The sequence below is a fragment of the Aspergillus saccharolyticus genome, assembly GCF_003184585.1.
Source record: "Aspergillus saccharolyticus JOP 1030-1 unplaced genomic scaffold BP01scaffold_12, whole genome shotgun sequence".
NCBI lineage: Eukaryota > Fungi > Ascomycota > Eurotiomycetes > Eurotiales > Aspergillaceae > Aspergillus > Aspergillus saccharolyticus.
Window position 1 is genome coordinate 312,255 of NW_020290622.1, and position 27,263 is coordinate 339,517.

At 53.8% G+C, this 27,263-nt stretch overlaps 13 protein-coding genes across 13 annotated transcripts; 7 read left to right on the top strand and 6 right to left on the bottom strand.

Moving 5' to 3' along the window:
• The first annotated feature begins 328 nt into the window (after positions 1–328).
• Positions 329–1,475, top strand: BP01DRAFT_391286 (uncharacterized protein). The gene is made up of 3 exons (XM_025578070.1): positions 329–517; positions 580–762; positions 824–1,475. The coding sequence occupies exons 1-3, from the start codon at positions 378–380 to the stop codon at positions 1,452–1,454; spliced, it is 954 nt and encodes a 317-aa protein (XP_025431908.1). The 5' UTR covers positions 329–377; the 3' UTR covers positions 1,455–1,475.
• A 1,776-nt stretch (positions 1,476–3,251) lies between these two features.
• On the top strand, positions 3,252–5,584 carry BP01DRAFT_415422 (MFS general substrate transporter). The gene is made up of 9 exons (XM_025579138.1): positions 3,252–3,679; positions 3,739–3,816; positions 3,890–4,178; positions 4,233–4,316; positions 4,374–4,550; positions 4,612–4,695; positions 4,762–5,045; positions 5,110–5,212; positions 5,279–5,584. Exons 1-9 carry the CDS (start codon positions 3,499–3,501, stop codon positions 5,418–5,420), a joined length of 1,422 nt encoding a protein of 473 aa, XP_025431909.1. The 5' UTR covers positions 3,252–3,498; the 3' UTR covers positions 5,421–5,584.
• A 734-nt stretch (positions 5,585–6,318) lies between these two features.
• On the bottom strand, positions 6,319–8,137 carry BP01DRAFT_356125 (putative 2-oxo acid dehydrogenases acyltransferase). Its single transcript, XM_025574869.1, has 4 exons — positions 7,906–8,137; positions 7,715–7,818; positions 7,591–7,662; positions 6,319–7,534 (listed from the first exon to the last, which is right to left on the bottom strand). The coding sequence occupies exons 1-4, from the start codon at positions 8,063–8,065 to the stop codon at positions 6,467–6,469; spliced, it is 1,404 nt and encodes a 467-aa protein (XP_025431910.1). The 5' UTR covers positions 8,066–8,137; the 3' UTR covers positions 6,319–6,466.
• An 808-nt stretch (positions 8,138–8,945) lies between these two features.
• BP01DRAFT_32162 (phosphatidylinositol-specific phospholipase C) lies at positions 8,946–10,742 on the top strand. Its single transcript, XM_025572736.1, has 2 exons — positions 8,946–8,975; positions 9,030–10,742. The coding sequence occupies exon 2, from the start codon at positions 9,147–9,149 to the stop codon at positions 10,578–10,580; it is 1,434 nt and encodes a 477-aa protein (XP_025431911.1). The 5' UTR covers positions 8,946–8,975; positions 9,030–9,146; the 3' UTR covers positions 10,581–10,742.
• Positions 10,743–10,744: 2 nt separating this feature from the next.
• Positions 10,745–12,091, bottom strand: BP01DRAFT_356127 (mitochondrial 54S ribosomal protein uL10m). Its single transcript, XM_025574870.1, has one exon. It carries the CDS (start codon positions 11,865–11,867, stop codon positions 10,905–10,907), a length of 963 nt encoding a protein of 320 aa, XP_025431912.1. The 5' UTR covers positions 11,868–12,091; the 3' UTR covers positions 10,745–10,904.
• Positions 12,092–12,330: 239 nt separating this feature from the next.
• Positions 12,331–13,701, top strand: BP01DRAFT_295077 (anthranilate phosphoribosyltransferase; the record flags this gene model as incomplete). Its single annotated transcript, XM_025571800.1, has 2 exons — positions 12,331–12,657; positions 12,736–13,701. The coding sequence occupies 2 exons, from the start codon at positions 12,331–12,333 to the stop codon at positions 13,699–13,701; spliced, it is 1,293 nt and encodes a 430-aa protein (XP_025431913.1).
• Positions 13,702–13,828: 127 nt separating this feature from the next.
• Positions 13,829–14,767, bottom strand: BP01DRAFT_356129 (Rpo12/RPC10 RNA polymerase subunit family protein). Its single transcript, XM_025574871.1, has 2 exons — positions 14,398–14,767; positions 13,829–14,298 (listed from the first exon to the last, which is right to left on the bottom strand). The coding sequence occupies exons 1-2, from the start codon at positions 14,616–14,618 to the stop codon at positions 14,274–14,276; spliced, it is 246 nt and encodes an 81-aa protein (XP_025431914.1). The 5' UTR covers positions 14,619–14,767; the 3' UTR covers positions 13,829–14,273.
• Positions 14,768–15,061: 294 nt separating this feature from the next.
• Positions 15,062–17,197, bottom strand: nar1 (iron-sulfur cluster assembly protein NAR1). The gene is made up of 2 exons (XM_025579139.1): positions 16,894–17,197; positions 15,062–16,817 (listed from the first exon to the last, which is right to left on the bottom strand). Exons 1-2 carry the CDS (start codon positions 16,999–17,001, stop codon positions 15,171–15,173), a joined length of 1,755 nt encoding a protein of 584 aa, XP_025431915.1. The 5' UTR covers positions 17,002–17,197; the 3' UTR covers positions 15,062–15,170.
• A 292-nt stretch (positions 17,198–17,489) lies between these two features.
• Positions 17,490–18,410, top strand: BP01DRAFT_373418 (uncharacterized protein; the record flags this gene model as incomplete). Its single annotated transcript, XM_025576785.1, has 1 exon — positions 17,490–18,410. One exon carries the CDS (start codon positions 17,490–17,492, stop codon positions 18,408–18,410), a length of 921 nt encoding a protein of 306 aa, XP_025431916.1.
• Positions 18,411–18,538: 128 nt separating this feature from the next.
• On the bottom strand, positions 18,539–19,715 carry BP01DRAFT_295195 (putative formamidopyrimidine-DNA glycosylase; the record flags this gene model as incomplete). The annotated part of the gene is made up of 2 exons (XM_025571808.1): positions 18,539–19,070; positions 19,123–19,715. The coding sequence occupies 2 exons, from the start codon at positions 19,713–19,715 to the stop codon at positions 18,539–18,541; spliced, it is 1,125 nt and encodes a 374-aa protein (XP_025431917.1).
• A 298-nt stretch (positions 19,716–20,013) lies between these two features.
• Positions 20,014–21,135, top strand: BP01DRAFT_317800 (MIX23 family protein). The gene is made up of 2 exons (XM_025572617.1): positions 20,014–20,369; positions 20,442–21,135. The coding sequence occupies exons 1-2, from the start codon at positions 20,297–20,299 to the stop codon at positions 20,963–20,965; spliced, it is 597 nt and encodes a 198-aa protein (XP_025431918.1). The 5' UTR covers positions 20,014–20,296; the 3' UTR covers positions 20,966–21,135.
• A 202-nt stretch (positions 21,136–21,337) lies between these two features.
• On the top strand, positions 21,338–24,746 carry BP01DRAFT_339225 (peptide alpha-N-acetyltransferase complex A subunit NAT1). Its single transcript, XM_025573354.1, has 3 exons — positions 21,338–21,663; positions 21,774–23,735; positions 23,811–24,746. The coding sequence occupies exons 1-3, from the start codon at positions 21,582–21,584 to the stop codon at positions 24,272–24,274; spliced, it is 2,508 nt and encodes an 835-aa protein (XP_025431919.1). The 5' UTR covers positions 21,338–21,581; the 3' UTR covers positions 24,275–24,746.
• A 116-nt stretch (positions 24,747–24,862) lies between these two features.
• Positions 24,863–26,888, bottom strand: BP01DRAFT_317808 (Tim22-complex subunit TIM54). The gene is made up of 2 exons (XM_025572618.1): positions 26,662–26,888; positions 24,863–26,594 (listed from the first exon to the last, which is right to left on the bottom strand). Exons 1-2 carry the CDS (start codon positions 26,765–26,767, stop codon positions 25,231–25,233), a joined length of 1,470 nt encoding a protein of 489 aa, XP_025431920.1. The 5' UTR covers positions 26,768–26,888; the 3' UTR covers positions 24,863–25,230.
• Between the last annotated feature and the right edge of the window lie 375 nt (positions 26,889–27,263).

Consider the following 27,263-nt stretch of genomic DNA (forward strand, 5'->3'; position numbering starts at 1 on the left):
TCAGGATCGAACAGATCCCAAGTATCAGTATAGAAGACGAGATAGATGAGATAGAATGTTGTCAGACACAACACTGCGTCATGTCATCTGACCTAGGTGCTGTAGAGCTTCTAAATGCATTGTTATCGCCATCGATGACGGTATCATCAAGGTCTACCAGTCCTCGCGAATCAGAGCGCTTGAAACAGAGCTTTCCACTCGATCATGCAAGGTTGTGAGGGCCAGTGATTTGTTCGGGCGCTGAAAAAGAGGGGTCTGCTTAATCAAGTTGGGCAAAATGGCTGCGGAGATAACCCTGCGGGGAAAACCAGAAAGCGGCGGGTTTCTTCTTCCTGGCTGATAACCCGTTTATATATCAGTCTTTACATAACACCAACATGGAGGAAACGCACCAAAAGCGATCGTATTTGGTTTACGCCAAGGGTCAGACGCCAGAAAGCCTGCAACTCGGCAGTCTCTGTATTGACCCACCGAATCCTGTCAATGATGTGCGAAAGATATACCAATTCCCCGTGGAGTGAGTACTTGTCCTTCTGGATATCCCTTTAATGAACCGTGAGCAGAGCTAATTCAGAACAGGGAACTGCTGCCATGGACAAGCACTCATTGTGCAGAAACTACCTGCGCCTTAAATCTGACTGTCTCGCATGAATGGCTTGAGGGCGCGGGTCGCCCTGATTTGGTCTCTCACGTCGCCGGGAAAGAAAATGACATCGAGGTTCGACTAGAAGGCCCGCATGGCAGACAAGTGCAGATTCAGAGGTAACCAGAATTTTTACTTTGAAACATGATAATCTTCATGCTGACATCCTCGCTCTATCAGACCGGAGGCGTTCCTCGAACAAATTGTTTTACAGTCCGGTGAAGTAAAGCGTTGGCTCGCCACACATCTGACTGTCTCGCGCACCATGCACTATCTCAGCCGCACGATACTCGAGACTGACCGCCATCCCCACATATGGTTGGTGACAGGTCTTCAGTACATTACGAATGCGAGCATGAAGGCCGGGTGGTCGAGTTCCTCTCGTGCATTGACGGGAATTCCTGGACCAATCTTACACCCCGCGGTGGCTGCACTGACTGGCCTAGTTGATGCGAGCGACAAGGAACCCCCAATAGTCTATGAAAGCGAAGGATCGACGAGTGACGCAACAAAGGAGAAAATTTGGGCGGCACAATTTATGCGGCTAAAGCTGAAGTTCCGGCCCTGCGACAGCAGTAAGGTGAAGCTTCCCGATGAAATCCAACTCTATAGATTCGTCCAGCTGGGCGGGATGGGCTTTGAGGGCCACGAGCATGTTCCGAGCCAAGAGTTCGCACAAATCGAAGGTCTAGTGGCTGAAGATGGAGATGTTGAACAAAGTGAAGACGGAACATTTCTCGGCATGGAATGCGAAGATCAAATCCTCTATGAAGAACTATTAGACCAAGTGGAGAGTCGGAAAGCGAAATAGTGGAACTAAATAGCAACGTGGCTGCGTACAAGTTTCACGAGCTTCCTTCCTGGCACTAGAATATCCAAGTTCACTTCGGACATATCTGGTAGAAAGTGCGGAATAATGACACTTTCCTGAAGGTAGATACGTCTAGCATATCGTAGTCTGTTTAATCTTGCCAAGATCAATTATATAGGATAGGTTGCAGGTTTCATCGGTAAGGGCGCGTTGATGACGTGAATTCCTTCTGCGTACTATTGAATGATTTCATGTTCCATGTCCATCAAAAGCCTTCCGCACGCCTTCCACCTTCCAACGAGTTGCACATACAGATTCTAGAGTCGGCCCGCAATATGCGGGTATCTTGAAAATCTCCAACTTCCTGGGCTTGAAATAGTCTTCAGGGAAGATTCGATCGTTTACCTTCAAGCGTTACGTTTCGCATTGTCTCGTGCTTCCGTCGCTTGAGATACAATGCTCGATGTTGCCGGTAACTTGAGAGCAGTCGCTCTGGTAAGGAAGCTTACAGGCTGTGCATGCGACGATGACTATGACTGTGAGAAGCAGTATGCTGCTGGCGATATTGAGTCACTGGGACCATTTTATAGAGCCGCTATTACTCCTGGTCACTAATTCACGAGTCGTCGACAACGGAGTCGTGTTGAGAATCGAGACTGGACGGTTTGCGGTCGTGATATCCGAGCTTGGGCCATCAATCAGGCAGTCACTGGGTGCTACTGAATTGGCCATCTGAGAACGAAGACTGCTTGGGAGCATGTATACAAAGAGTCTTATGTTGCTTGTGGTTGACGGGGGCTGCTCCGCACTGAGCACAGTGACGCCGAATAAGAAACCATTCAGCACAGCTCGGCAACTCCGCGGAAAAGTGGCGGAAAATGTCGGGGGAAGAGCAGTTCTCTTCTCATACCAGCACTCTCCCAATGACTCTGAACCTCTTTCTGTGCGTCTCGAAAGCAGCACAGCGTTCAGGAAGACGAAGAATGCGACGATGCTTTTGAGTATGCTCAGCTGACGGAAGCTCAAGATTCATCCTGTAGAAGCACGCTTTTTCTTGAATTATTTTTCACATGTTGATGTGACATAGTCCAAGCAATTTGTACGTCAGTATGAGCGATACGGTACTCACTTTATAACATGATCCCGTTCGAAACCACTGTCATTACCACGGGTAAATAAAGATCGAACTTGGTTATGATCAACAATTGGAATTAAGACCTGTCTCGTCTTCGATTGCCTACTCAACATTCACTATTAGCCAGCACCATAGGCATAGATCAAGGGTATGACGGCAGGGTCAATTGCTTGTAGCGGAACGAAGGACGGTTGACAAGCAGTGCCGTCTCACCAAACCCTCCCCTTAACGGATCCTGTCAACATGTGATTGACCTGAATATGATGGCTCTCGGTGAAGAGTGATATCTCGTCACTTAACTATCGCAGTTGTCCGTTGGGGTAGCGTGGCTAACAAGCCAGACAGCAGCAGTACGATGTCGGCCTCAGATATCAATTCCCTCAGATATAGAGATAGGACCCAAGCGGGCAGCCAAGGTGGGCATAAAGTTTATTACATCAAAGAAACTTAAGCTTAGCTCTGATATTAGAATCAGCAGGTCATAATCACTTTATCTGTCGTGCCCCTGCGCGTGGACCTTCCGGCCTCTTTTGGTTCGTTTATCAGGATCTCGGGCCGATAAGCGATAACTATGACGATAAAGCCACCAATCAGCCAAGCAGAGGCTAAACTACTAGAGGCTTCATTGCGCGTGGACCTTCCCATGCTCAGTCCGCACCCCACGGGGTAGTTGACCCACTGCTGCTATCTTGACTCCGAGAGGTTCCCATGATAAGCCCAATCTCTTGTCTTGTCGGAAGGAGGAGGAGAAGGCGGTGGCGAATATGCTATCTCGTATAGCCGAAATGATTTCCAACAAGACCTTAAATTCCCTTCCTGCCTCGGGTCCCGGTGGTCATGTTCAGTTTCTTTCTCTTCCTCTAAGCGTCACTATACCGGCGGTAGGAGTCATACAGACACTTTGTCACAATGACCGACACAAAAGCTATTGTCCCCAACACACACGAGGAGCCTGTTCCTCCTACCTTGACGGGCACAAGCGAACCTCTTCTGCCATGGTGGAAACGAGTGTGGTGTCATAGTTTGACGCAGATGATGCTACTCAGTGTACAAGCGTTCTGTGGACCGGCTATGTCAGATGCGATCACCGGTGAGAGCCCCCATGACCGTCCTCGTGTTGACATTGAATGTGCCGCTGACGAAGTGCAGGTCTTGGTGGTGGTGGTCTTGCCAGTCCGCAAGTGTCGAATATTTCCAATGCCATCAGATACGCTCTGCTGGCTGTTGGTATGTTACGAATCGATGTCTGCTTCCCAGTGTGAGCGTCGGATTGGCTAACAAAACGAATGCGAGTCCACAGTCTGTTTCTTGGGCGGTCCCATTGTCAATAAGATCGGAGTCAAGTGGGCATTGGTCATCGGCTCTCTGTCCTTCCCCATCCAAGGGTCCGCATACTACTGCAACAGCAAATTCGGCAATCAATGGTATCTCATTCTCAGCGGTGCCATCGGTGGCATCGGTACTGCTTGCTGGTATGTCGCGGAGGCTGGTGCCATCATGACATTAGCGCCGTCCGGTGCACGAGGAAAGTATCTGGCACTGTGGATTGTATCGCGGAATTTGGGACAATTGGTGGGGGGAGCGATCAAGTAAGATCTTCCTTCGTCAGTTGCCAGGGATATGGGGTGCTGACTGAATCTTAGCTTGGCAAAGAACCACCAGGACGGAGTAGACGGAGGAGTCACTCCTGATACTTTCATTGCTTTTGTGATCATCGAGTGCATTGCGTGAGTATTCTTCCACACTCTTGTAACTCGCTCGTCCTGCTAACTTTGAAATCTAAGCCTGCCGTTTGCTCTTCTGATTACTCCCTTTGAGCATGTCATTCGATCGGATGGTACCAGGATCGTCACAGCAGAGACCCTGTCCAGCAAGATGGAACTCAGACGCATTGCCAAGACAGTGACCTCAAAACTCATTGCGCTTTCAGCTCTTTGGGCACTGTGGTCGTTCTTCTACTCGTAAGCGACCTTAAAAAGTCTTCGACCGAAGTAACTGAGCAAAGCTGATCGTGCTATACAGCGGCACCTGGAGCACCTACCTGTCCATTTACTTTTCCGTCCGCGCCCGCGCCCTTTCCTCTCTCATCTCGCCATTCTTCTGCATGTAAGTGTGCACATACCAATTATATCACGTCGCGCACCGAAGCTGATCAGCTCACCTGTCTTCCAGCATCGGCTGTTTCGGGCTCGGCTTCATCCTAGACATGAAGGGCGTCAGCCAGCGCCGCCGTGCGCAAATCGGCCTCTACACTGTCGTCATCCTCAACGTGGGCGTGTATATCTGGTCCATCATCATGCAGGTCAAATTCAACCGCCACGACCCGGGAACCATCGACTGGAGCGACAGTCTATACCCGTCCGCCTTCCTGCCGTACTTCTTCGTGCAGACCACCGGCCCACTGTCGCAGTCGTACATGTATTGGCTTCTGTCGTCTTTTGCGACCGACGCGCAGGGTGAGTTTGCATCGCAAATCTTCTGTGACGATGTTCCACTCCAGAATTACTGACCATGCTACAGAGAACGTCCGCAACGGCGCAGCATTCCGATGCATCGAAGCGGTCGGCCAAGCGATTTCCTACGGGATGAACACCCAAACGACGAGCAGCCCGCTCATTGGCTTGTATGTACCGCATCACCTCTCCTCATGTCTCTAGGTTTGACCAATATTGACTTGTTCCGTTCTTAGCGGCGTAACATTTGGTCTTCTCGGCGCTGCCTTACTGCCTATGATCATGCTGGTCAACACGACGCCAGACCGGATTCCTGCAGACATCATCGCCGACGAGCAGGATGCGGCGAATGCGAAGGTGGCAGTCGATGATTTTTAGAGCCAGTTTCACTTCCATGTTAACGTCAGACTAAAGGCGTCATGCTGTCGATATAAGCACTGCGATTGCTGCATTTAGTCTTTTGCGCAGAGCATCCGGCACAGGGGTTTGTGGTAGTGGTTTATGATTTACGGTCCTATATTTTTAAAGCGTATCATCCCAAGTCAATGGAATATGACGAATACTTGCACTCGATAATCATTGTCTGGCCACGAGTAAAAGCAATTAGCAGCCACCACCTCACTCATTACAGGCTACCTGAGCCGGATGAAGACTCCACCGATGTCATTACGGTGGGTGCCTTCGCGTCACTGTGGGAGTCATTGTGCGGTTTAAACGCGGCCAAGGAACCTAGCACGAGAAGATAGGGTGCGCGACATGCTTTGAAAAGCCACCTGCCACGGCCTTAGAATCTCCGCAGACTAGAGGTGAAATCCCACGTGCTGGCATCAGTGTTCGGTGCCAGAAAATCGCACTGGACATGGCCGTCATGCGAGGTAGAGGTGGTGCTTTGCTACTCTTTACAAGTTCGTTGCGGTTTTGATGAACTTTAAGCTGAGAGGATTGGAAGAGAGATTTGGAGGTACGAGGAGTGTGGAATGTTTTGATTGCTTTGCGAAGTTTATTGACCATACCAAACAGGTCCAATGGTCCTTTACCTGATGAAGGGAGCAGAGATCAATATACTACAATGGGGGGGGCGGGGGGGTGGTCACTCCTGCGTGCAGTTGGCTGATAACTTGTTATTGACGTTGCCACCATATACTGATCGGAATGGCAGGTCAAGAAGGCATCCAAGCTAATCTACAGCTTGGGTCAATTGCGCGAACATAGCTCATGCTATCATTGATGAACTTCGAAATCGAGGCTATAGCTCGACGTGTCAAAAGAGAAGTGCTTATAATCATGTCCATTCATTATTACAATTCTCGCATCAACATCGCTAACCATGGGTTTCTGAAACGCTGAGCCCCTTCGTAAAAGGAAGCTGAAAGACAAGATAGGGGCTGTTCTTTGACGCTGACTGGATACAAACTCTCTCTATGCTACTGCAGGCTCACAAGCATTTGTTCAGGGCTCTCAACCAGCTCCCGCACTCTATTCGCCATCCGTGCCATGGTCGCGCCATCCACCACGCGATGATCAGCACTCCAGCTAAAGTTGACGAGCTCCCCTTTCGTGACTTGGCCTGCTTCGTCGAAGACAGGTAGAGTCCTGACCTTCCCGATACCCATAATTGCCACTTCCGTCGGAACGAGTACCGGTGCGACATAAGTACCGCCAATGTTCCCAATGTTAGAGACAGTGATAGTACCACCGCTGAGGTCGGCAGGTGTTATCTTCCCTTCCCTGCCCAGAGCACTGAGTCGCGTCAACTCTGATGCTACATCCAAGATCGAGCGATTAGCGACGTCTTTGATGTTAGGAACAATCAGCCCTTGCGGGGTGTCCATTGCAATGCCAATGTTATGCTTAGAGCGCATGATGATTTGTGGCTTGTCTGGGTTGGTTGCGTCAACCCTTGCATTAAGAAGGGGGTACTCGTTGAGCGCAAGCGATACTGCCTTGACGACAAACGACAAGAAGGTAATCTTCTTTGGATCTTTGCAGTCGGCTGCAAGCTTCCTTCTCATGGAGTTGACGGCGTTGATGTTGAGCTCGTCTGCGAACAGCAGATGAGGGATGGTGAGAGAGCGGGTCATGGTCTTGAACATTTGGGACTGGATTGGTGATAATTTGACTGCTGTTTCAGCTTGCGACTCTTCCAGCGCTGTGGACCTTGCAGTGACTCCAGAGTCACGCCTCATAGCGAACCGCTGTACATCCTCTTTCAAAACCCGGCCATCCTTGCCTGTGCCTTGAACCTCCTCGATATTGACATTCAGGGTTTTTAGCAGCCCTCTGACTGCTGGGGTTGCGAGAGTTGCATGGATTGATTTCGGGACACTGATGCTGACCTGCGGTTGTAGAGGTTGAGAAGCCTGTTGGGTTTGCTGGGGTTGTGTGGGTTGCGGATTGGGTGGCTCAGGTGTTGCGATCATGGGCTCCGGGGTGGGTTTAGGCGGGCTGTCGTCAGGGTATTTTCCGTCCTCGACTTCAATATCGCATAGTGCCTGTGTAGTATATCTCAGTATGCATCAGTAGGTAGTTAGGGTTGGTATGAATCTACCTTGCCTGTCGGGACTGTGTCGTCGGCTTGAAAGTGAAGCTTCTTGACCACGCCTTCGTATCTAGACGTGATCTATAGAGATTAGGATGAAGTCAAGGTAGGGATGCAGATCACAGGCACTCACATCGTCGACTGCCTTATCGGATTGGTATTGACATAGCGGCTTCCATTCCTCGATACGTGCCCCTTCTTCAACGTACCATTGGATGATCTGGACCTCCGTAATCCCTGCGGAGACCCTGGTAAACAATTGATCCAAGCTGGGTGACGCAACACATATAGATCATGCTATGAGAAATGATTGGGAAAGCATACCCTCGCCGACATCCTTTAGCACTTGCGATTTAACTCCCCACAAGGGCGCGGCTCCATGAAATAGTCGACGAGGAATGGGCAGTGTATAGTTCGGAAGGGCCCGTGGATGTTGACGGCGAAGAGCCCGGGAAAGGCCTCCGCTGCACCGTAGCATGTTCATGGTATTTTGAGGAAGAGACCAGCACAGGAGCGAAAGAGAAATGGATTACAGAAAGAGAAGCCCCCAGCAGCGTCCCCGCTGCATGAAGAATGATGGGGGGAGTAAGTAAACGCGGAGACGCCGCCGACGATAACCGACGCTCGGCGTCATCACACGTGATTTCTTCTCCGCTTCTCCGCACTGGCTCCGGGCCGGCGTATCTCCGGTGTATCGTGCATTCGAAGGGAGTATTCGATGCTACGAACAACCAACAGGTAGAGTATTATCCAATACCAAGTTTTCTATTGTGACTTTCTTCTGGCTTATAAGGGAGCTCTTTTGAAACATCTCACTCATGTGTGACGCTTCATGAACAAGTCCCCTAGCGTGTCGGGCTTCCTCCCCTCATTCCCTTCCTATCTGGCAACGAACATGGAGTAATGTCAATTGCGCTGCCTGAAGCTGATACTCGGAGGCTGCTAAGTCGACCTGGCTACTACTTCATCGACCAGAAGATTCTCCAGGTCCGCCTTAGAAACTTCGCCTTTGAGTATGCTCCAGATCTTTAGTATGTTCTCTTCCCCACCACGGTCCGTGCTCTTTATATATCGGTGGATCGGGTTACGGATTAGGCTTACGACCCCATGCCGATCATGGGTCATGGCAGCACCTCACTTGTCGAATAGTGGAAGCATCCAGGGACACCCAGGTATGGATGTTGGATCGTGGGCTGCTGACCCTTGGCACACTTGAGGTTTCCGGGTGCGGTGGATCGAGAGTTTTGCCTTCGATTGGCGCCAAACCCATCAATTGCTGCTTTAGCTGAAGAGTCCCCTTCAGCGCTACTAGCAGCCACTGCCAATAATAAGCTGCGGCCCGATGGTCTGGCCCTGAGACTGGCTGATACCTAGGGATTCGTATTTCTTGACTCGTACGCAGCCTCAGCCCTATCCGAAAGTTTCTCTCTAAATCACAACAATCGCAGAACTTTCTCTCTTTGTGTGCCACTGAGTGACTCGTCTCAATTACCTTGGTGCAGTCACATCCCCCCCCCCAATATCGAGCGCCATCTCACCACGCTTGAGCGACTACACACGGCAAGATGGTCGCCGAACGCCTCACCATCCGCAATGTCACATCCACACCCATCCTACTCAAGCGCATCGAGCGTTTTCGCGCCCCGGAGCGCTCCTTCGACGGGGTGCAAACCTTCGCAAAGAATTTCACCCGCGTGCTGACCAACGTCACCCGCGCCACCACTCCCGTCGCCGCCATCCACGATGACACCACCCCGTTCACGCACAATGAGGCCGACTTCGAGATCGCGCCCTTCGAAACGGTCAGAACCGAAATCCGCGCGTTCCTGGAGTCAAAAAGGGAACGACTGCGCTGGATCTTCGAGGTTGAGGGCGAGGAGCACCAGCTGCAGACCCCCGTGCCGACCACCGAGTCAGCCACCATGAAGGCGATGAGCGACAACCCCAAATTCCGCCTGACGGGCATCTTCATCACTCCAGAATCACATCTGACCATCTTCTCATCCGCACACCTCGAAGCCTGGATGCGCGAACTGGACGGCGACGTGCTGCTCTCCTCCCTCTCCATCCCGGGCACTCACAACTCGCCGACCTGCCATGTCGCGGCGCCCTCAGTGCGCTGTCAAGCCGTCAGTCCGCGCGAGCAGCTGCGCAACGGAGTGCGCTTCTTCGACATCCGCGTCCAGCCACAATACCCGGACGACCCCGCGAAAGACGAGCTCATCCTGGTGCACAGCGTCTTCCCCATCTCGTTAACCGGCAGCAAGTACTTCCGGGACCTGATGCACGAAGTCGACGAGTTTTTGTCCGAGAACCCCTCGGAAACAGTGATCATCTCGCTGAAGCGGGAAGGGCCCGGCACTCACACCGACGAGCAGCTCAGCCGGATTCTTAGCGACCACTACACCACCCTACAAAGCAGGTGGTACACCGACCCGAAAATCCCCACCCTCGGCGAGGCCCGCGGCAAGGTCGTGCTGCTGCGCCGCTTCAACATTCAAGACAGCCTCAAGGAGCTCCACGACGGCCACGGCTGGGGCATCGACGCCAGCGGCTGGGCCGACAACTGCGCCGACGCCACCTGCCCCAGCGGCCAGCTCTGCATCCAGGACTTCTACGAGGTCCTGTTGACCCAAAACATCGACCAGAAGATTCAGTACGTCCGCGACCAGTGCCAGCGCGCCAGCGGCACCTGCTATCCGTTCGGCGTGCTGCCCGATGCCGCCGCCACTCGCGAGCACCCTTTCTACATTAATTTCCTGAGCGCGAGTAACTTCTGGAAGGTTGGCACGTGGCCGGAGAAGATCGCCGCCAAGGTCAATCCGGCTATGGTTGACTATCTGTGTCGGAGGCATGGGACTGGGGATGGGGATTGGTCTACGGGGATCATGGTGACAGATTGGGTGGGGTTGGATGGGGATTGGGACCTGGTGCGGTGTATCGTGGGAATGAATGCCCGGCTGAGGGAGAGGCGGTTGGCACATGTGGATGATTGGTAGGATGGGAGGGAATCTTCGCGAGAATGCAGCAAAACAAGCGCGTCACGACGGCTAGAAAGCCAATTCACTATGCCGCAATCTCCACACAAAAAGTGACACCATACCTCGAAGGGCAATGCGACTAACACCCACGTAACACAACAGATATATTCAAGAAAGGAAAGTCATTGTATCCTAGAGCTGTAGACTCCGACCTGAAATTGGTCTCATATGCTAAAATGGGTTGAGAACAAGCGACAAGAAAAGTACACATGGTGTTATTATACACAGAAAAAAGAACCCTTAGAAAACCCCTACGAAAAGCACTGGCAATCATCGACCCTTTCAAGCGGACTCGTCCTTCTTCTCCTCGGGGCCCTTCTGCTCCTCCTCCAGAACACTCCTGCGACTCTCCAGCGTGAAGTACAGGCTCTTACCCGCCCCCTCGAGGGTACTGGTGATGCTGGAGCCGATACTCTGCAGAGCGGTGACCAGCTGTGACCGCAGACCATCCATACCGCCCTCGATGCTGCTGACCCACTTGGACTGCTCGACGTCCATGACCTGGCCGTCCATGCGGGCGGCGATCAGCGACAGCTTGCTCAGGCCGTTCTGCACGGGGACCTCATGCCAGCCCGGGTTGGCCTTGCGGGTCGGGGCGGGGAGGCCGACGATCTTGGGGGCCAGGATGGTGAGGGCGGCCTTGAGGTGCTCCGGCGAGACCTGGGGGATGGTGAGGACGGCGATGGGGCCGACCAGCAACGGGGTCAGCTCGTGCTTGCCCCTCATGGGGCGGACGGCGTCGTGGGCGGCGCGGGACAGGTCGTGGGCGAAGGCCGCATCGTCCAGCGGGATCTCGGCGGAGGTCGGCGTGACCGGGTCGACGGCGCTCGGGGTCGCCGCGGCGGCCGTCGTCGTGGGCCGAAAGTACTCGACGATGCGCAGCGCCACCTCGAAGATCCGGGTCTGCACGATCTGCACCTTGATGTGCGGCGCCAGGGCGGGCGCGCTGCGGCCCTCGGCCGCGATCTTCTCGTCGACCTTGCGCATCGCCTGCGCCAGCTCCCGGCGGATCGCCGTCCACTCCACCGACTGCAGATTGTCGTGCTGCAGGAACACCATCAGCGGCGCTGTGCGGATCATCGACGTGTATTGCCGCAGCAGCTGCGAGCGCCGGTACTCCGGTTTGCGGTGTGACGGGGGCTGGGAGGAGGGATAGTGGGCAATCGGAGCGAACGAGCGCGTCATCTGTTCGTGTGTGGCGGCCGGAGTCGTCGCCGTGCTGGCGTATCGGGCTGCAATGGCCATTTCATACTGGCAGAGTCTTTGGCGTCGGAATGGCTGGGCAAGCCGGCCGCTGGAGACACGGACCCGGGGAGGCATTGTGATGGTAGTGAGAGGAGGTCGGAGGGTGTGAAAGGAGAAATGGAGTACTGAGAAAAAAGGACACGGTAGGCGAGACAGGTATGGAACACAGTATCTCCAAGCCCGGTGGAATTGACAACGGCCGGCGTCAAGCACAATTGTCTGGGGAGAGGATCGCGGACTGGCGAAAATATGGCACGAAATCTTGCCCGTCCCGAAGGGGTTAGACGGAGTCGCGGGCGGTGAGATTCTGCAAGTTTGCTTGCGCAGCGCCGGAGGGCTCCGAATGACTCTTTCTCTTCCCCTCCATCCCATTGTCTGGTTGCATTTCGTTCTATACCCCTTATTTCACAGTTTCTGGAAGGATTCAGCTCCAACTACTAAGGACTTTATCTTTCGCAGGATCATGGCTGCTCCGCATCAAGAAACTAGGACGGGACAGGTGTCCATCGCGCCCCTCCTGAAGAGACTCGCCTACCCCGCTACAGAGGTTCAGGTCGCCGCGACCGAGATTGCCGCGGCTTTTGCTTTGATTTTCGAGGATGGCTTGTCGCAAATTCAAACTGCTGCGCTTCTGACGCTTTTGCACTCTACGGGACTCGACAAAGATGCGGAGGTTATTGCCAAGTGCTCCCACCGCATGAGAGAAGCCGCTGTCCAGGTGGACAAGGCCGCTCTCAAGGCGGCTATGAAGTCCCGCGGTAAGAAGGAAGGTGACTACAAGGGTGGTCTGGTAAGTCATGTCTACGCGACCCAATTTGGATGATTATAGCACTAGTCTCAGAGTCTCTGACTTCCGCTCGAGCTATAGTGCGACATTGTCGGAACTGGTGGTGACTCTCACTCTACCTTCAACATCTCCACCACCTCCTCCATTATTGCCTCTCCCCTTCTCCTCACAGCAAAGCATGGCAACCGGGCACAAACGTCTTTCTCGGGTTCCGCCGATGTCTTGCAAGCCGTGGCACCCATCCCTCCGAGAATCGAGGCCATCAACGCCCAGAATCTGAGTCAGGTGTACTCCGCAACCAATTACTCATTCCTATTCGCGCCCAACTTCCACCACGGCATGAGGTACGCGGACACTGTGCGACGTGGCCTGGGCCTTCGGACAATTTTCAATCTGATGGGACCCCTGGCCAACCCGGTTGATTGGGCCATTGAGGCCCGCGTCGTCGGCGTGGCTTACCAGAGCTTGGGTCCGGTCTTTGTGGAGGCGCTCCGCCAGAACGGATGCAAGAAGGCGTTGGTGGTTTGCGGAGCGGAAGACCTGGATGAGATCAGCTGCGCCGGCCCTACAAACTGCTGGAGCTTGTCGGAGTATCCCAACGCCGCGTACAAGCAGCCGGAGAACGAGGACGAGGAGTGCTCCTGTGACGAGGACCAGAACCCCCGCACTCTAGTCAAGATGCAAACGTTCCAGCTGCACCCGTCCGATTTTGGACTCAAGGCCTACCCGCTGACGGAGGTCTTCGGGAAGAAGATGCCCAAGGACAACGCCCAGAAACTCATGAGCATCCTGCGTAACGAACTGCCCCGTGACGACCCCATCCTCAGCTTCGTGCTCCAGAACGTGGCCGCCCTACTGGTCACTTCCGGGATCTGCGAGGCGGACACCAGCAACATGGGCCCCGGGGATGACGGTCAGGTGATCACCGAGCGTGGGCCCGGCGGCGGACGCTGGAAGGAAGGTGTGCGCCGGGCGCGCTGGTGCATTGAGAGCGGCGCCGCTCTCAAGAGCTTCGAGCACTTCATTGAAGTGACAAACAAGCTCTGAAGAAGCCAGTAGATAATAAGTATCTCCGCGTTATATATCTGGGCTATCTCGACCCGCTTCTTCTACATAAAACCATTGGGGATTGATTGAGAGGCGTTTCGATTCGTATGGTTGTTGCTGGGCAAATCAGACGGTCTGCTTTTAACATGATATGTGCATAGCATGAGATAGCACATGGTACGAAGGCCGATGGTATGGGATATATTTTCAGACCTCAGACTAGGCACAATTATGCACAAAGCAGCTTGACCATAGTAGATGGCGAGAGCACAGCGCCTTCGATTCCTGTTGCTCGTCCAGACTGGCGCATCAGCCAGAAACCGTCGTAGACAAAGAACCTCGCCCGCCCAGCCACAACAGCTCCCACCACGGCAAAGGACAACGCAAAGAAAAGTTTGAAGAACTCCAAACACCACAAGATAATGCACATCATTCGTAACGGGGGTATGAACCCCCACCCCGTCACCCCCCCTGGATCCCCATCCCCTGGACAGTCTCTAGCATATAAACAACCTCATCACCTCCCACCCCGCCGCAGATCAAATCCCGCTAGACCCTGGATTAACCCCAAATCACCGCGCCTCAAACTGAACCATTCTACACAACCACAGAAGTCAGCATGCCATCCCATTCAACAGCTCCCCCCAAGCGCATCCAGAGATGCCGGGGGGTAAATGAGGCCGGGGGGAAACAAACCTCTTCGTCCGCTCCTTATACAAAACCCGATGTCCGCACTCCTTGCACCGGATCTGGTCGCCGCGCTTCAACGAGACCCGCGAGTTGCACTCGCCGCATAGGTAGGCCACCATCGGGCCGTCGAGAGAGGCAGCGCCGCCGCTAGCACCGGTGTCGGCGCCGCCGAAGGCGTTCTGGGAGCCGCCAAGGTTGGAGGGGACTTGGTAGGCTTCGCGGGACATTTTTGTTTTTGTTGGTGGCTTGAAAAGATTGAGGAGGTGGGAGGGTAGTTGTGGAAGAGGGAAATGTGTGCGTCGAGAGGTTCTTCCAATTGCGTGAGGTGAAGTTGAGGTGTTGGTGGATGGTTTGTTCTGGAATAGATCGAAAGAATATGGCGGAACTTTTTGCGGCGGCGCGGGAGGATGGATGGTGGGTTAGTCAGCTGATAGCTGGGTGCTGGGTTCGCGCGGTACGGGCTAGCTTGTTTGGGTTAGGCGGCTGCTATCGTTGGTTTATCTGTGGAGTTAAGTTACCTTCATTTGGCTTCTTGTAGGGACTCGGGAGAGGCTTTGAGTGAGAAGTACAGTAGTACCTGTTGGTCATGAGTACTGTTGATGTTACTTGTATACTCATTGTCGCGTGTTAGATGAGTGAAATAGTGATGGTCAGGAACCGTCAGAAAAGTCTGAATCAATTGTCTATCTATAGTATTCATGACCGCGCAGCCAATGCAACCATACAGAAACCATATATGCAATCATCACAGGGTATATGTCATCAAATAATATAAGAAATCACCAGCCACCACCGATCTTCCCGGCCAACTCGACCACGCGAGTGGCATCTGGTGGGCCCTGTGGCTTGCCAACGTCGCTCTCAACCTCACGGTAAGTGGTATATACCAATTTCGAAAGAGGCACACCCATGAAAGTTGACCAGTGGCTCATAGCATTATGAACCCTGGCCTCTTGTTCCGCGAGGGACCGGGGCTGTGGTTGAGGATTGACCTCACTTTCCGAATCTGACTCGGCAGAGAAATAGGCCTCATCTACTCGCGCAAGCCAGGCGCGTTGCTCATGCGGCGAGGGTTTCGATGCTGCCTCAAGTGCCTCGGTCTGTGTGCTGGATGTGGCCTCTCTGGCATCTTCAATACGGATCTGTCCCCCGCCATTCGTACAGCCCCCGGGACACGCCATGACTTCCACATATGCATAGTCCGAGCCCGATCCGCCTGATACAGCGTTCCGTGCCATTGGCTGCCGTCTAGTGCCTCCCACGGCTCCATTTGCTGTCTTCGCGCCAGGGAGTCGGGACACCCGTGCCGGCTTGAGTTTACGGACAAGATTCTGGATGTTTCTGAAGCCATAGTAACGGGCAGCTTTCATGATGGGTTGGTGTTCGGGCGACATTAGGAAGTATTCCACAACGTCTGCATTTCTTCCTCGTTGGATCTCGATCTGGCTACCAGGGTTTCGTGATTGAAAGTGTTGGAGAACATGATAGAGATAACCCCCAGAAGTCCCTGTCGTAACATTCTGCATCAAGTGGCGCTTGGAGAAGAGGAAGTCGTTCAAGACCGGGTCCGGGAATTGAGGCTGAGAAAAAGGAGTAAGAGGTAGGCTAGGTAAAGATATGCCTCGAGAGGATGCCAATGATAGGAGTTCGCGCGTGGTGATGACGCAGTCCACGTCGCGAATGGGTGTCGTAGACTCTGAAGTGACAGGTGACCAAGCTGCATCTGTGAGTTCTTCTCTGCTGGCTTCGAGTTTTTTATCGAAGCATGGCATGATAGCCAAATGCCAGATGCGAGACGTTGGGATTCCCAAAGACTTGCTGAGCACCGTCTTCAAGAAGGTCCCGGTGAGTGCCTGGGGCGACTTGAGACGTGACAGATGGGGAAGGATGAAGGGATGCGTCTTCTCGGCATAACAGATCCACCCGGGACATGCGGAAGACAAAATCGGGCGTTTCGGTAATGACGATCCAGCGGATGAAGCTGCGGCCAGTGAGTCGCTGACCTCGTCCGCAGTAAGGGATAGGACCGCTTCCCGCATAACATTGGTGTCAACAACCCAAGAGAATCCGCTGTTCTTCGCTCCTCCAGCCCGTAGTCCCTGAGGGCCGCTCAAGAACTGATGAATCATGTTGTCCGCATCCTTCTCTGCTATTCCGTAGGTTGCCGCTAGGCTGGCTCTTACTTGCGGACTGACACTTGCGACAAATATCCGACCCTCGTCGCTATGATTGTCATCGCCACTCAAGGACAATTCGGGGTATGTGTCAAGGGTGTTGAGGACCTCCGCGTGTGACTGCAGCGAAATGAGCACTGCTTCTGCGGAGGTGACACATCCGGAACACGCGAGGCAGTCCGTCAGAGAGATTTGAGCTGGAGGCAAGTTCTCAGGCTGAATCTTGTCTTCTTTGGTCACTTCATAAGGATTCTATACAATTATGAATTAGAGGCCTATAATTGGACGAGCGGGGTGGTGGGAAAGATAGCATTGCTTGCGCACGTACATCAGAGTTCGATTCCTCTTTCTTGGGGAGCGTTTCAACTGGCTTAATGCATGCAACACCAGGGGAAATGAAGTCGTTGAGGTCATCTGCAGAGAGAATCGCACTCATTGTGGTAGACGCCGGAGGCCGACGCAGTGGATTGAATCTAGGGACCGCGGCTGCTTAAGATTGGAGTGAGGGTGGTGCTTGTTGATTCTGAGGCTGCAAGAGCTCAAGCTTTAAGCCGAGGGCAAGCGCGAGATAAGTGAGTCTCGAAGAATCAAAGGGAGTGTTGAGAGGACCTGAGTTGAAAGTGATTGTGACAATAACTCAGAATCAATGCTTTGTCATCGGCGTGGCGACGAAGCCGACTTTGGAAAGCAAATGATTTTGGCCGCCCCGCGATCGGCGATGATAAGCTCACCGCCTGCTATTCCGATTTATCTTATCGCTCTCTGATCGTTCTGCCGGTTCCAACACAAGGCATCAGCCACTGAACACGCCTTGTTGCCTAAGGATCTGACTATATGACGCATAGGACAGATTCATACAGAGAACTACCAAATACACCCTTTGACCTCAGAATGCCCACAGAAGTCCCGGGAAGCAGTCCCCAGATGCAGTCCAATCCAATTACTAGTTATTTCCGGCCGGTGAGGGGGAGGCGGCCCCGGGCTACGGCGCATCACCGCCAACTATCGCGAAAGGAGATCTTGCGATTGATCGCAGAAGAAACAAACGAACTCCTCCCGGGAATCCTATCGTTGCGCCCCGACGCACCTCCTATCGGACAACTATGCCATGGGTCCGATACTGAAGCCCTTGACCCCGATTTGAGCCCAAGGCTGACAACCGAGGTTGAAATAACATTCGGCGATTCTTTCGATGTCGCTACCGGACTTGATCCTTCCTTGCAACCCTACAATCAGACCAACGCAAGACATGTTTGTATACTCAACATGGCCAACGCGAAGAGGCCTGGCGGGGGATGGCTAAACGGGGCCCTTGCTCAAGAGGAGGCGCTCTGCTACCGAAGTAGTTTAAGCTCAACTCTCAAACGTCGTTATTATCCTCTAAGGTTCCTCGGTGCTATTTATTCGCCGACTGTTGTTATCTTCCGCAAAAGCTTTGACCAGGGCCATGAGATGATGAACCTCCAGGAACCCCATCTCTTCCCCGTGGTGAGCGTGATCAGCGTGGCTGCTATCGAGAACCCTGAACTGGACCACAGACACGATCCGCCTAAGTATAAGGATCCTCGGATGCGTGCGGGGATGAAAAACAAAATGAGGATGGTTCTTCGAATCGCCGCTCATAGGAAACACCGCAGAATTGTTCTCGGGGCACTAGGTTGTGGCGCCTTCGGGAACCCAAATGTTGAAGTTGCTGATTGCTGGGCCGAGGTCTTGCAGGAACCAGAATTCCAGGGCTGGTGGGAGAAAATTGTCTTTGCGATTCTAGACGATGCAAAGACACTCTCGCAGGGCAATGGAAATTTCGATGTCTTTAGAGGAAGGCTGCATGGGATGAAGGTATGAGGGATGAAGAAGAAGTTCGAGACCGAAGATTCAGATATGTAAACACCAGAGCTGGACCCCATTCGAACTTGATGCAATGATTTATCATTGATGCAAGTGCAACGATGGATGTAAAACTCCTAATCAAATCACTTTCTCACCCTTGCCGATCGCCGTCTAGTTGAAGGGGCTGGTTCCGAGGGCTTGACATCTTCCTCCTCTTCGGTCTTGATGGCTTTCTTGCTTTGTCTTTTGGAGGCACTCACTTTCGCCTTGGATTCATCTTCGCTGAATGGTACTCCATCCTCTTCTTCCTTTACTGCCGACTCCCTTTTTCGCTTGGAGTTGCCTTTCGGGCTATCGCTACTCTCGGTATCGATTTCTTTTGCCACTGGACCAGTTTTTTTCTGCACACTAGGTACCACGGCACTTGTTCTACCGCCCACGGTGAGGAAAGTGATCTTAGCTCCGTTGGGCAGAACAGATGGGACATTCTTCTTGCCCTTGCTCCATCGATGCTTGAACAACCAATGCTCTGGGAACTTCTCTGAGTCGGCTAGCAGTTCCACTGACGTCGAGCATACATAGTGCATAGCGGTGTGGAGCTCCTTGATCTGGTCATCGCTCAGGGTGTTACTATACTGCTCTGGATGTATCTTTGCGTGATACAAGATCTCATCACTAGAGCCTGATCAGTAAAATGTATTTAGGAGCTGCGAGGCCATACACGTACCCCATCCAGTTTCCAATACCGCTAATATTAGCCTGATCGAGCAAAAGGGCCTTAACGGGGACTTTTTTGCTTCTAAGTTTCTTTCCGAGCCAATCCTCAGTCACGGTATCCTTATCGGTGACTGGATCCGGACCATTCTCCTTCAATGGGCTATATTTGCGGATCTCGTCGGCAGGACAATCGACAAGCCGAATGCGAGCTAGACGGCGGGGATCCACGAAAGCGGCCTCGGCCTTAGGATCATCGTCTGTTTCTAGCAAGAACTTCCAGTACTTGGGCGGCCACTCTTTATCTTCGGGTTTGTCGGTTCGGTAGTAGTACGTATCGGCATCACGAATCTTGAGCCAGCCCGCCATGCCAAAATGCATCACCGCATGGGGAGGCGTCGACATGGTGATCCAGAAATATTTACCCTGCTGTCCGGCGCCAACCACCTTCTTTCCCTCCATTGCTTTCTGGAACTCAGCGGCCGTTGTTCCGACTTTACCGAAGACAATGTCATCATGTTGCGCTGACACCTTTGTAAGGGTCTTGCCTACCAAATGGTGGCGGATGAAATGGACGATGCGCGAAACTTCCGCTAGCTCAGGCATGGCAGAACGACGGGGTGTATATCAACGAATTGGGCTTATCAATGGTTTTCAGTATCGAGAACAGGCAATTGTAGGGGTAAATATAGGTTTATTGAGCCGAAAGTAAATTTCTCCGTCGAAATCGATGCGAATTTAGTGTCCAGTGAAAGTGTGACAGCAACGCGTCAAGGAAGCACGTAGTCCCGTGATTGAGGATTGCTAACCTGTTCCGGCAGTAAGCTGCTGCTGCTGCCGGTGCTGCTGCTGATGGTCTAGACGGCGCGCGGGCCGGCCCTCATGCGCATTATTCCCACTTCATCACTTCAGGCCCTTGCTTATGCTCACAAGTGTTTGCTTCTTGAGACGGCTTGAACTTTTTCAGGAAGATTATTTGAGGTGCTTATAGTCACTTCGAGCACATTAATAACGACCAGGTCTTCATCCGCCAAGCGAGCATCTCATCTCGCTGTTATCGCCACCCACGAACGGCATCGCCACACGCAGACGGCCGCTGCATCGCATCCCCAACATACAAAGTGGATTTATTTTGGGCCGAGAATCGTGCGTCGATCGGGGAGGCTGGTAAAGTAGAGGGTCGCAAAATGTCTCACCCAACGTCAACCGCGACCCCTGCTTTGACGCCCAAATTCTGTTTCAATGAAAGGGCACTTCGAGGTATGTAGCTTCTCGCCACACGGTGTGCAACAGCATGCACGGGTGCTGACGGAGGTTCGCAATTTTATATAGAATTCCTACGGCTCTCACGGTCGACGATAGATGACTCGATTACGCAAAATCTGAATGCACTATATACACCGGCACGGGACGGCTTTGACCCCTCCTCAACGGCCGCCCGCCAGATAGACCCCGCGGCGGAGAGGACAATCGACCCGGCAGCCTGCGCAAGTTTCAAGGATAAAGTGCTATTTCCCTCCTGGCAGGCCCGGTCAGACGTGCTCAGTTATTGCGCTGGGGTGGCAACGAGCCCTGACCCAGAGGATCCGGACCTTCTGCTGCGTGAAGTCGAGTCGGCCAAGGACCGTGAGCGAGTGGTAGACGAACGACTTGATCCTTACTCTGCGCGGTTCTTCCCCCGGGAACCACGCACGGAGTCCTTAGCACACCTCGTCCGGTACCAGAGAAGCGTCGAAGACATCATTCGTGCGCGGACTTGGGGTCTCGTGACTGAGAGATGCGAGAGTTCATCGGAGAACTGGGAAGAAGCGCTGAACAAATGGCGTGAAACAAGGCAGAAACCATCTCAGCAGTAGCCTTAACACTGTTCTGGCTTTATGGTGGATGGACATTGGCTTGGGAGTGTTCTACTTCATCGGAAGGCCGGACGGACTCGGGCCCTCAAAGCTGGTTACTTGACCATGTTCAAACTTATGTACATAAATGACCCTGTAAACAATAGCATAAAACGGCGTTCTTCACTCAGTTCAATTGTTCCAATTGAGTCCATCCAATGTCAGTCAACAGCCCTGGAGAATCAGAAGCAAGCAGTGTTGCATATGCACGCAAGCGGCGCTTCGGATAATCATTTTGACTATTGCCGGGCAGCCCTCGAGAAAGACGGCGGTCGGGAGAGAACCTTGATATTGGCTGGCTATTGGTGGCATCTTGCATAGAAATTTGCTCAGTGAAATTCCAAACGGCGCATTATTGTTTCTCTTTGGTCTTGTATTTGGTTGTTAAAAGTCTTCCTTTTTCCTTCTTGTTGTAGTCAAAGTCGGCCAGAGCTTATCGCTGCCTAAGCAATCGTCATTCGAGGGCCTGTGTCTCTCTCCCCCCTCCCCGCGCACCATCAGCCCAGCTTCCGTCTTCCGCACACAGTCATCTGGCAAGTCTTTGCACTGCACCCTCCACCTGTCACCCACACGCACCATGCCACAACCATTGAGCTCCAAGGATGCGGCCTTGTTCCGCCAAGTGGTCCGTCATTATGAGAACAAGCAACACAAGAAAGGTGCAGTTCTGAAACCCCTCCATTATGATCACACGTTTGCCCACTTTCGCATGTGGGATAGCATTTGAGTGCAAAGCAGCTAACCCATTGCTCATATTGCCAAAATCTAGGCATCAAGACCGCCGAACAGATCCTGAAAAAGAACCCCAACCATGGCGATACCCTGGCGATGAAGGCTCTGATCATGAGCAACATGGGCCAGTTGGAGGAGGCTTTTGTGCTGGCCAAGGAGGCTCTCAAGAATGATATGAGGTCGCATATCTGCTGGCACGTCTACGGGCTGCTGTACCGTGCAGCGAAGAACTATGAGGAGGCTATTAAGGCGTACCGCTTCGCGCTCAGAATCGAGCCCGAGTCGCAGCCCATCCAGCGTGACCTTGCGCTCCTCCAGATGCAGATGCGGGATTACCAAGGTTACATACAGAGCCGGACGACTATGCTGCAGGCCCGCCCCGGTTTCCGACAGAACTGGACTGCGCTCGCGATTGCGCACCATCTGTCTGGCGATCTGGAGGAGGCCGAGAAGGTGCTCACGACGTACGAGGAGACGCTGAAGACCCCGCCGCCCACCTCCGACATGGAGCACTCCGAGGCTGTGCTGTATAAGAACACAATCATGGCTGAGGCTGGCAAGCTTGAGGAGGCATTGGAGCATCTGGAGAAGGTCGGACGCAGGTGTGCCGATGTGCAGGCCGTGCTGGAGATGAAGGCGGACTACCTCTTGCGCCTGGACCGCAAGGCCGAGGCCGAGGCCGCCTACACGACTCTTTTGGAGAGAAACCCGGAGAACTCAAACTACTACGACGCTTTGGTCCGGGCCAAGGGTCTTTCCAAGGATGACCCTAAGGCTTTGAAGGCTATGTACGATTCTTGGGTGGATAAGGCCCCCCGTGGTGACGCCGCTCGCCGGATTCCCTTGGACTTCCTCGAAGGCGACGACTTCAAGCAGGCTGCCGATGCATACTTACAGCGCTCGCTCAAGAAGGGCGTGCCCTCGCTTTTCGCCAACATCAAGGCCCTCTACTCTAACGTGGCCAAGCGGGATACCGTTCAGGAGTTGGTCGAGGGTTACGTCTCGACTCCCCCTCAGACCAACGGTTCCGCTGAGGGTCAAGCCGACAAGGACAGCACCGAGTTCCTCTCCTCTTCCCACTACTTCCTCGCTCAGCACTACAACTACCACCTCAGCCGTGACCTGACCAAGGCCATGGAACACGTCAACAAGGCCATCGAGCTGTCGCCCAAGGCTGTGGAGTACCAGATGACCAAGGCACGGATATGGAAGCACCACGGGAACCTGGAGAAGGCGGCCGAGGAGATGGAGAAGGCCCGCCTGCTGGACGAGAAGGACCGTTACATCAACTCCAAGGCTGCTAAGTACCAACTCCGCAACAACAACAACGACAAGGGTCTCGATAATATGAGCAAATTCACCCGCAATGAGACCGTCGGCGGCGCGTTGGGCGATCTGCATGAGATGCAGTGTGTGTGGTACTTGACGGAGGATGGTGAGGCCTACTTGCGCCAGAGGAAGCTCGGCCTCGCCCTGAAGCGCTTCCACGCCGTCTACAACATCTTCGACACCTGGCAAGAAGACCAGTTCGACTTCCACAGCTTCTCGTTGCGCAAGGGCATGATCCGCGCGTACGTGGACATGGTCCGTTGGGAGGATCGCCTGCGTGAACACCCCTTCTACACCCGGGTGGCTTTCTCGGCCATCAAGTCTTACCTGCTCCTGCATGACCAGCCGGATCTGGCTCACGGACCGATGGCTGTCAACAGTGCTGGTGAGGATGAGAACGAGCGCAAGAAGGCCCTCAAGAAGGCCAAGAAGGAGCAGCAACGCCTGGAGAAGCTGGAAGCCGAGAAGCGCGAGGCGAGAAAGGCGGCCAGCACCGGCAAGAGCGCCGACGGAGAGGCCAAGAAGGAGGACCCGGATCCGCTTGGCACCCAGCTGGTCGCAACTCAAGACCCGCTCAAGGAGGCGATGAAGTTCCTGACGCCCTTGTTGGATCTCAGCCCCAAGAGCATTGAGGCTCAGACTCTTGGATTTGAGGTGTACCTTAGAAGAGGTAATACCCGCTGTCCCCCCCCCCCCCCCGCCACATTTTCCTCTGTTCACGACCACTAATCTTGGAATTGCACAGGTAAATACGCACTCGCCCTGAAGTGCCTTACTGCTGCTCACGCGATCGACGCCTCCAACCCCACTCTCCACACCCAACTTCTCCGTCTCCGCAAAGCCCTGGATGGCTTGTCCGAGCCCCTCCCCGCCCAGGTGGCCGAGGCTGTTAACGCCGAATTCGAGGCCCTGCTCCCCAAATCCCAGAACCTGGAAGAGTGGAACGAGTCCTTCCTCACCACTCACAAGGATAGTGTCCCTCACATCCAGGCCGGTCTTACCAACCGGCAGCTGCAGAAGCCCGACAGCAAATCGCAATGTGAAAATGAGCTCACCGCTACCCTCGACTCCGCCAACATCACCATCGACGCCGCCCTCGCCGGTCTGGAGCTGCTGAATGAGTGGGGAAGCGAGCAGGCCGCTAAGACTGCCTACGCCCAGAAGGCCAGCAGCAAGTGGCCCGAGTCGTCGGTCTTCCGTCTGGAATAGAAGTCGTTGAACCGCGTCAGCTTTTAGGTTGTGAACTGTTGGATGAATGAGAAACGTACCACGACCTGCTTGAAGCAACCGGGGCTTTTCGGGCTCGTCCTCTGCTATCATTTATCTCATGTGCCATCTTTCGAAAACTGGGAAGCAAGATCTTCGGGGTTTTGTATGTATCGGGTGCTAGCCCCGGCATAGCTATAGCTGTGTGTTTGAGGTATACCTGTGTACTTGGTATACCTGTGTACTTGTGGAAGGGATGGCCGGAGTCGTGATTCACCTTGCCTTACCCTTTCACTAGGGTCAGGGGTGAGAGAGCAAGAGAAACAGAAAAAGGCAAATCTAGCTAGAAAGTATAAAAGAGAAAGTTTTCAAATGTTCCCAAATCGGTCTGGCGGGGATGGCTGTGGAAGTCTAGCTAAACCGACTCAAGGAGGCATTTTACGATTTGAGCATCACTCCTCCAGCAGCATTAAACACAAAGATTCGTTCGGGAGTCGAACCCGAGAGCAGCATTTTACGTTTACACCCAAATACCAGAACTAGTACTAATCTAACATCTCTAGAGAAAATCGGTAATATACACCTCTACCACAAACGAAGCTAAATAAAAGTACAACCAGAGTAGCGACATTTCCCATGCGAACAAAACAATCGAAACATAACAAAGGATGACAGATGGAGCGGGCCAAGCATATTAACAAGAACGCTCCCCCTTCTTCTCTAAGGTACCAAATACAAGACAATCATGACATCCACCGCAATGAGATCTATATACTGTGCCAGACATCAACCTGTCTCAGCCACACACCCTCTCTCACACACACATCATCGCACACATGACACACAAATCTATCACATAACCTTCTATACCGTTTGCGTGTGCATTACAAAGCCCATATTTTCCGCGGTTGATGATTCAAAAAGAGACAAAGACAACAAGGAAGGGGGGGGGGACGAGTTTACTCTCCATCCTCATTATCCAAGTTCCCCAAAATCGGCCTCCGCTTCAGAGTCTCCTCGTCCTCGCCATACCCATACTTGATCCACAGACGCTTCCAGACAGGCACGGGGGCCGGCCGCTCCTCCCCGAGAATGTACTCCTCCCCGTGGGCGATACGGGTCGCGCGGGCCTCCTCCTCGGGGCTCACGGTGTAGCGGTGCATGCGGGAGGCGAGACGGGGGTCCAGGACGATGGGATCCAGCCATTCGCGCTCCTTGTCCGGGTTGGCGTCGTCCGTGCGGTGGACGGATTTGTGCCAGTCGCGTTCGGCGTCGATGAGGACGATGGTTTGTTCGGGGGTGGGGGTTTCGAGGGTTTCAGCTGTAGTGGAGGGGTCGGAGGAGGTGGTGGTGGTGGTGGTGGTAGTGGTTTCGGAATAGGGACGGCTGGAGGAGGCGAGGACGAGGGCGGCGACGTCGCGGCCGATCTCGTCGGCGAGGTAGCGGCGGTTGAGGTAGCGGTAGAGGCGGATCGGAGTGTTGAGGAAGCCGAGGAGGTGGGGGAAGGGGATGGGGACGGAGCCGTCGAGAGTGGAGGGAAGGGTGGGCGGGAGGGGTTGGAGGTCGTAGGCGGTGGTGGGGAGGTAGGTTGGGGTTGGGCCAGTAGGCTTTTTCTGCTCTTGCTCTTTGGCGTCGTCTTTCTTCTCTTCGGAGGAGGGGGTGTCGGGCTTGGTCTCGGAGGATTCTGGGCTGCCTTCGGGGCTGGGGGAGGGGGGTTGTTCTTCGGATGCGGGGGCTTGTGGTTGGTGGTCTTCACTGGCGGAGGGAGGCGGAGGAGGGGGATCCAGAGGACCGAGCCAGCCCTCGTGCAGACCCCGAATGTACTCCTTCCAGGTGTGCCGGCCGATTACCAGGTCACCCTTGGGGCCGGGTTCGTCCGTGACGCCAATGCGCGTGCGCGTCTCGTAAACGACGCTCTCGGCGCTGGGCTCTTCGACAACAGTGCTGGGCTCGCCCGCGCGGCGTCTGTTCCGGCGGATGTGCTCGGCCAGCCCCGCGCGCACCTCGCCCTCGCGCCGGCCCTCAATCACCTGGTAGTCAACCGATGCGGCCACGAGGATCGGCTTGACGTATTCCTTGAAGTGGTCGCGGGCGACGCGCAGCCCGTCCCCAGGCGGCGCCGCCAGGAAGACGGTGATCTTTCGTCGCATCTGCTCCACGGGGAGTGTCTCCTTCGATAGATGCGCCACAAGGTCACACCATTTTTGCTGGGCGCGGCGTTTCTCCCGCCGGTCGTAGATCAGGGCCGCGGTGAAGGAGCCGGTGATGGTCCAGAAGATCATCCAGTTGCGGGAGGGGAGGCGGAATTTGATGTTGGGGAGGCCTGTGAGAACGGCTTTGTTAGTGTTATGGTATTAAATCGAGTTTGCTTAGGAAAGGGACTGTTGTACCCATCATTCTGAAGGCAGGGTTGGCAGGCTTGGAGGCGCTCTTCGAAGCCGCGGGCTGAGCGGAGCCTGTACCCTCCGCGGGTTTGGGGTTGGAGGAGTCTGCCATGATGGAGGAGATCCGACTGCAGCGGAGAAATGTGATAAGGGAGTTCCGTAGACAGTGGACACAGAGGAAGAACAACTTCCTCACTCACAGTCAGGTGGTGAATCGAGTCCCGAGGTCAAGAATCTACTCAGGGCTTCTGCCATGGCAAATGGGCCGAAAAAGTTCGGGGATGAGCGGCGGTGCAGCTCCGTCGGAGCCACTTTGATCCGTCCGGGGAGAAAGAAGAGAGAGAAGTATACACAATACGCACAATAACTACTCGAGATGCAATCTACCACATCAGCAACAACATAGTTATAAGTGGTGTGTTTATTTATATATAAGTAACTATTATCCGTAACTATTGAAGTGATAGAATTCTCGAATTTCTCATCCAAAGTTGTTAATTTGACCACACTTAAAATGCCTTCGAGAGCATAGCAAAAAGCCAGCTTTTGATCAGGGAGCTCGCTTCGTAGAAGTCTCCCGGCTCTGGCCGCGATGCAAGGCAGGGAAA

Coding starts and splice junctions, on each gene's coding strand:
- nar1 (XM_025579139.1), bottom strand. CDS start 17,001: ATGAGTGCGATTCTCTCTGCAGATGACCTCAACGACTTCATTTCCCCT. Junction 16,818..16,893: donor AAGAGGAATCGAACTCTGAT/GTACGTGCGCAA, acceptor ATAATTGTATAG/AATCCTTATGAAGTGACCAA.
- BP01DRAFT_339225 (XM_025573354.1), top strand. CDS start 21,582: ATGCCACAACCATTGAGCTCCAAGGATGCGGCCTTGTTCCGCCAAGTG. Junction 21,664..21,773: donor GAACAAGCAACACAAGAAAG/GTGCAGTTCTGA, acceptor GCCAAAATCTAG/GCATCAAGACCGCCGAACAG. Junction 23,736..23,810: donor TGAGGTGTACCTTAGAAGAG/GTAATACCCGCT, acceptor GGAATTGCACAG/GTAAATACGCACTCGCCCTG.
- BP01DRAFT_356125 (XM_025574869.1), bottom strand. CDS start 8,065: ATGAACATGCTACGGTGCAGCGGAGGCCTTTCCCGGGCTCTTCGCCGT. Junction 7,819..7,905: donor GCTAAAGGATGTCGGCGAGG/GTATGCTTTCCC, acceptor GGGTCTCCGCAG/GGATTACGGAGGTCCAGATC. Junction 7,663..7,714: donor CCGATAAGGCAGTCGACGAT/GTGAGTGCCTGT, acceptor TAATCTCTATAG/ATCACGTCTAGATACGAAGG.
- BP01DRAFT_391286 (XM_025578070.1), top strand. CDS start 378: ATGGAGGAAACGCACCAAAAGCGATCGTATTTGGTTTACGCCAAGGGT. Junction 518..579: donor ATATACCAATTCCCCGTGGA/GTGAGTACTTGT, acceptor AATTCAGAACAG/GGAACTGCTGCCATGGACAA. Junction 763..823: donor AGACAAGTGCAGATTCAGAG/GTAACCAGAATT, acceptor TCGCTCTATCAG/ACCGGAGGCGTTCCTCGAAC.
- BP01DRAFT_317800 (XM_025572617.1), top strand. CDS start 20,297: ATGTCTCACCCAACGTCAACCGCGACCCCTGCTTTGACGCCCAAATTC. Junction 20,370..20,441: donor CAATGAAAGGGCACTTCGAG/GTATGTAGCTTC, acceptor AATTTTATATAG/AATTCCTACGGCTCTCACGG.
- BP01DRAFT_317808 (XM_025572618.1), bottom strand. CDS start 26,767: ATGGCAGACTCCTCCAACCCCAAACCCGCGGAGGGTACAGGCTCCGCT. Junction 26,595..26,661: donor CCCTGCCTTCAGAATGATGG/GTACAACAGTCC, acceptor CCGTTCTCACAG/GCCTCCCCAACATCAAATTC.
- BP01DRAFT_356127 (XM_025574870.1), bottom strand. CDS start 11,867: ATGGCCATTGCAGCCCGATACGCCAGCACGGCGACGACTCCGGCCGCC.
- BP01DRAFT_356129 (XM_025574871.1), bottom strand. CDS start 14,618: ATGTCCCGCGAAGCCTACCAAGTCCCCTCCAACCTTGGCGGCTCCCAG. Junction 14,299..14,397: donor TATAAGGAGCGGACGAAGAG/GTTTGTTTCCCC, acceptor GTGGTTGTGTAG/AATGGTTCAGTTTGAGGCGC.
- BP01DRAFT_415422 (XM_025579138.1), top strand. CDS start 3,499: ATGACCGACACAAAAGCTATTGTCCCCAACACACACGAGGAGCCTGTT. Junction 4,179..4,232: donor TTGGTGGGGGGAGCGATCAA/GTAAGATCTTCC, acceptor ACTGAATCTTAG/CTTGGCAAAGAACCACCAGG. Junction 4,696..4,761: donor ATCTCGCCATTCTTCTGCAT/GTAAGTGTGCAC, acceptor CCTGTCTTCCAG/CATCGGCTGTTTCGGGCTCG.
- BP01DRAFT_32162 (XM_025572736.1), top strand. CDS start 9,147: ATGGTCGCCGAACGCCTCACCATCCGCAATGTCACATCCACACCCATC.